The sequence below is a fragment of the Brassica oleracea genome, chromosome C4 (genome assembly GCF_000695525.1).
Source record: "Brassica oleracea var. oleracea cultivar TO1000 chromosome C4, BOL, whole genome shotgun sequence".
Classification (NCBI taxonomy): domain Eukaryota; kingdom Viridiplantae; phylum Streptophyta; class Magnoliopsida; order Brassicales; family Brassicaceae; genus Brassica; species Brassica oleracea.
Genome location: NC_027751.1, coordinates 17,788,700 through 17,794,162, shown reverse-complemented (window position 1 = coordinate 17,794,162; position 5,463 = coordinate 17,788,700). Strand labels below are relative to the sequence as shown.

The 5,463-nt window shown below is 39.0% G+C and overlaps 1 protein-coding gene across 2 annotated transcripts; it reads right to left on the bottom strand.

Moving 5' to 3' along the window:
* Nucleotides 1-2,495: 2,495 nt before the first annotated feature.
* On the bottom strand, nt 2,496-4,904 carry LOC106342141 (cysteine proteinase RD21a). 2 transcript variants are annotated; one of them, XM_013780992.1, is made up of 5 exons: nt 4,379-4,904; nt 3,748-3,983; nt 3,515-3,655; nt 2,908-3,351; nt 2,496-2,825 (listed from the first exon to the last, which is right to left on the bottom strand). In XM_013780992.1, the coding sequence occupies exons 1-5, from the start codon at nt 4,851-4,853 to the stop codon at nt 2,739-2,741; spliced, it is 1,383 nt and encodes a 460-aa protein (XP_013636446.1). In that variant the 5' UTR covers nt 4,854-4,904; the 3' UTR covers nt 2,496-2,738. The 2 variants fall into 2 exon arrangements, with proteins under 2 accessions (XP_013636446.1, XP_013636445.1); XM_013780991.1 differs by having other exon boundaries at nt 2,496-3,351.
* Nucleotides 4,905-5,463: the final 559 nt, after the last annotated feature.

Here is a 5,463-nt window from a genome sequence, read left to right as displayed (position 1 = left end):
CACAACTTAGCAATTCTATATTTGGGGCTAATCTCACATAACCTATATGAACCCTAAACCTAACAGGTGGATCTTGTCACAGAAAATCATAGATGAATAGATGAAATTGCAATAGATATAATAAAAACCAAAGGATTTCCAAGAGGACATTGAAGGAGTTCCTCTCTTCTCTCCTAACCTAGAACAATGAATAAAATAAAGCTTAGCCGTCAACAATGGCTTAGAAAACACATAAATAGGGTTTTAGGTCGTCCAAGGGTATTCTGGTAATTGTGGTTGCTTCTGGGCTTCAGTCGGTCATAAAATATGCTCAGCCCATATTGTGCATCACTGTCGACCGAGACCAATGCGGTTTCATCGATCGACAGTCCTTCATCTCCTCGACAGCTTCCTCTCGCGAGGCAGACTGACCACTCTTCAGTAAAACGGGCATAACTTATGCTACAAGATTCTGATTGACCTCAAACCGGTGGCATTGGAAAGCTAACTCAAAGCTCCATCTTGTGTCAAAAGATGGGCTTAATATAATGGTGGGAAGGTCTCCATCAATAGCTAGAAATTTGACGCGTCTGTGCAGCTCTGCACATCAAAAAGCTCCAAAAGACACCAAAAATCATCACATTCCTCCAAATCGTCCTTGAACCTATAAATACTCTAAATTGACTCTATATAGTAGTAAATATATATTAAAACACCTATATACCATGGCTAATAATGGGTGAAATCCTTGGTATATCAGTAGCACAACTCACAACCTAACTTCGCAGCAATCTTCTCATTTATGAAATTGTGTGTCGAACATGTGTCAATCAACGCAAATAACGTTCTCTTCCCCGACATTCCTTTCACTCGCATAGTTCAAAACTCCAAAATTCCAGTAACATCGTTCACAGATATTTGAGCAAGCTCACCACCTTCATGTTCCTCAATCATTTCTTGTTCCTCCAGAGTTAGCTCTTTCTCATCTTCTATTTCCATCACGAACAGCTGCGTCTTTTTATGCTTAAGAAAGTGACCAGGCGTGTAGTTCTCATCACAAAAGTAACATAAACCTGCAGCCCTTTGCTTACTCATCTCCTCTTGTGTAAGAAACTTCTAAGATTGTTGCTCTTTAGATTTTTCTTGAACTGGTGGTGGAAAATGTTTCATATCAGCTTCTTTCTTGTTAGATAATAATCCTTTCTCTGCATACATCTGCTTCCCTTGCGACCACCCAGACTGAAAAGCCTTCTTTGGATGTGCCTTCTCATACAACCTCCCCAACATGAGACATTGACGAACTGATTCCGATTGAAACATACGAATATGCATCTGAGTGTCTGTTTGCAAGCCAGCCAGATAAGCACTAACGAGGTAGTGTTCAGGAAGATTGACTCTAGTACGAATAAATTCAAACCTCCCATGATATTCTACTCTACCATCAGTTTTTTGCAACTGTTTTAACTCTGCAAAAAGATCATCCAACAATTCATCCAATCTCTCTGTCAATAACATCAGATAAGTTGGCCGGTAGCGGCGAGGCCATCGAGCCAGACCAACTTTCAAATCTTCAGGTGTATGATCCATGTAAAAAAACTGCGCGACTTTACATAACCAATCCTTCATCCCTTCACCATTAAACCTAGGAAAATCCAGTTTCGTGAAAACGCGTCATTCCAGAATAATGATGATTCATACTTGCTCTTCCTCTACCCGGATCTGGATGCATCATCGGAGGAAAACGCTCTGGATTGCGATTATCGCTAGTCGATGAGTTATCCTTCTGAATAGCGATAAGACGAATCGTCTCTGACATGTCACTAATGTGTTGATCGAGTTTCGCGCTCAACTTCTCCGATTGATTCTCCAACTTGACCTCCAAAGCTTCGATTCGAGCTCCGAAAGCTCATTCCACCTCGCGAACCTTCGCCTCCTTCATCTGCGTCTGTGCACAAGTTTCCGCCATCGTTTCCGTAAAATCGTCAAGAATCTGATACCTTTGATAAGTGATAAATGTCACTTTCGTATTATAAATCCAAATAAGGAATCCAATGTTCAGAAATACCAATTCCAGCAAAAGAAATCAACAAAGATGAAATAATCATCACACAAAAAGAGACGAGTGTTGTAACAAACTTTACAAATTTCGAACGAATGAAAATAGTAATTGTCAAATGACTATATATTTGGTATCTTCTCTTCTTTCCGGTGACGTGTCTTCTTCTTCATGATAACGTGTCTTTTTTACTTTATTTACTATATCATTTTCATCGACATCTATTAGCTGACTATGAAATATCTCTCATATCCCCTCTAATGAAAATTAGTGTGTATTTTAAAGGAATTTTCCCCTCTAATAACGATACATTCTTCTTCTTTTTCCAATTGTTTGTTCATAGCTTTCACTGAATCCTTTTTAGTGTCAACTGAAAGCTACTCTCCTCATACTAGCGTACCACCCATGTAATAAGAAACCAACATTTCAAACTGAAAAATATTTAGTGAGATTGACACCGAGGATGGGAAAAGATAAATTTATCCATAAATAACCGGTAAATACCAATGTTTAGGATCAATGATGAAACTTAGGAATGGGTTTTATATTTGTACAGAAAACCCCCGAGCAGCAGAATCAGCAATTTTTAGATAATCAGAACGACGACAATAAGAAAGCTTTTTGATGAATTCTCTCGACTCATGTCTCTCCACTCTTAAAATGGAATGAATGAATTCATCAGTAATGTTTCCTCACCCTTCTCTTAAGCAATGTTCTTTCTGCTATGTGCCCAGAAAGGTTTCGCGGGTGTACGCTTCAAAGCCTTCACGCTGAATGGACTGTTCTTGCTCTGCATAACACAAAACATTTCCAGAAATCAGTAAACATTTTCCAAACATTATCATCCAACTCAAAATTACCAAGAAACTCACCATCAAACAGGTATCGCCATTGCAAACCGGGTACTCATGAGGACAGCAGCTAGTGTTATCATCGCAGCAAGTAGCAGCTTCGAGAGGGCAACATCCCCAACCGAAGCAGTACTTACCGTACTTGAAGAGACAACAACAAGTGTTGCTCTCGGGGCAAGAGTAGTACTTGTCACACTGGGTCGGTGGCTTAATGGGAGATGGTGGTGATGGTCCAGGGTTTGGTGGGTTCTGACCTTTCTTGATCGGGTATGAAGCCTCCATGGCGATTCCACACTTTCCTGTTGGCTCAGCAATGTTACGTGCCATCTTTATGTATCCGCTCTCTCCCCAGCTTCCTCCCCATGAGTTTCTCACAATCCAGTAGTCCTTTCCGTTCTCAGTTCCGTAACCCACAGCTACAACTCCATGGTCTAGCTCTGTTCCACATATTCCATCAAATACACCCTGAAGAGTCAAAAAGGCAAAGCAAACACTTAAATATCTTGAAATGATTATCTAACTATAATAGAAAACGTGTTACACCATTCATCATTCCTATTGCATTTAACCTTCTCATGTTAACTAGTTAGAACCTAAACATTATAAACAAATTGCTTATAGCTCATACCGAAGAATAGAGCTGGAATGCCCGACCCCCAGCTTCGATGGCGACACTAATAGGCTGGTTAGCCAAAGCTTTCTTGAGCGCAGCCTCGTTGTTCTCAGGCACATCCTCATAGGCATCAATTGTGACAACCTTTGCGTTTTTCTGCCAAAATTACGAAAAACAGAGAGATTAAAGCTTTGTTTTCGATTTCATTTAACCCTAAAAACTAAACTAAATACAATAATGAGACTAACCCTGGTCTGATCACAACGACCGTCAGCAGCTTTGTATGGATAATCCTCTTCGGTATCAATACCACCGTTTTTGATGATGAATTCAAACGCATAATCCATCAAACCTCCATTACAACCCTGGTTGTAAGATGTGTCACAGTCAACAAGTTCTTGTTCAGACAAAGAGATTAAGTCTCCTGTCACGATCTTGTTTATTCCTTCCACCGCTCCAATGGTTGAAAATGCCCAACAACTCCCTAAAACAGATTTAAGGGAAGATTCGTTAAATCAAAATGAACAAATACTTAGCCCCACCACTTGCTTTAATTCTTGAAAAGGTGGATATCGTATGGGTCCGTAATCAATCTAATTGTCCCCACTACACAACTTTAAAGTGTAAAAGACGACAAGAACGTTCCTACCACAAACATCTTCAGCAATTTAATACTATTTAACTTTGTTATATACTACACACAAAATATCACTAAAAGAGTGTATGATTTTTCAAATCTGACCACAATTATTACAGAAACGTACACGACTTGAGACCAAACATCATCATTACCAAGTTTCATGTTTTTTATTTTTTTTTTTATCTTATCACTTTTTAATAGTTCCTTGTAAATGATCGGAGATAGGAAAAAAAGATTACCGCAGCTTCCCTGATCTTTAACGGCGGCGACGGCACCTTCTTTTCTCCAGTCAACTGAATCAGGTATCGCGTCACCAACACGCGGCTGATAACGATCGCTGGTTTTGAGGACTCTCTTCTTCGATTTCGCACCGAGGTAGATAGATCGGTACTCTTCGTTGGTTAGATCAGCGAACCGGGTTAGACCGAGTTTGTAACTGAGGTTTTTGTTGTTGTGTTCGTCAATGAATCTGAGATTGTCTTTAAAGATCTCAAATCTCTGGTCCTTCTCCTCACCGACAAGACCGTTGCTCTGCGCCTTCTTGCCGTGTTTCTCCATCCAGGCCTCGTAAATTCTCGCAACCTCGGCGTCGCTCCGCTCGTTCTCGGCGGTGATGTGGTGTTTCTCGTCGTACGAGATGATCGACATGTCGGCGGCATACGAAACGCCGATCATCATTGCTAAGAGGAGGATAGTTACCTTTACGGATCCCATGTTTTTAGTTTTCTGAAGATGAAGAAGACAATTGTATGATTGAGAAAGGGGTTGATGGGGTGGTATATAAAGGGGAAATTCAGTAAAGGTTTAGAATTAATTATTAATTACTTTTGTCCTCTTTTCACAAATAAAAATAGTTAAGAAAAATGGTTAAAGTATAATAATCTACTAAAAATAGAGTATTTTCAAAATTTTGTAATTGCGTCTAAAGAGCTTGTGAAATAGAAATGGTCCTCTATTTTTTCTGTAAATAAATAAATTTCCATTATTTTAGTTAAATATTTTTTTAGACACAACCAATTTACTAACGAATCTTTTGAATATTAAAAAGGATAATTGAATTAGACAAAAAGGATGATGTAAGCGGGGGATTAAATGAGTATTTTTATGAAGTTTTCAATTATTTTGTCAACTTTCAGTTCTTGTTTTTTAATAAAGAAATTATATGGGCTGTTGAAGTGAATCGAAAGAAATGAGGGGTTACAAAATAAGTGAGAAGTAGAAGGGTGAAAATGAAAAATAAAAATTGTGAAAGGTCAATTATTATTGGTTAAGACAAGATGAGGGTAACGACAGCTCAGAAGTGCCAAGTGGATGTGGTGTCATT

What these genes read in the sequence shown, in the direction of transcription:
- LOC106342141 (XM_013780991.1), bottom strand. Translation starts at nt 4,853, where the DNA reads ATGGGATCCGTAAAGGTAACTATCCTCCTCTTAGCAATGATGATCGGC. An exon ending in TAAAGATCAGGGAAGCTGCG is followed by an intron (nt 3,984 to 4,378) that starts GTAATCTTTTTT and finishes AATCTGTTTTAG; the next exon opens with GGAGTTGTTGGGCATTTTCA. An exon ending in CATTCCAGCTCTATTCTTCG is followed by an intron (nt 3,352 to 3,514) that starts GTATGAGCTATA and finishes TTGACTCTTCAG; the next exon opens with GGTGTATTTGATGGAATATG.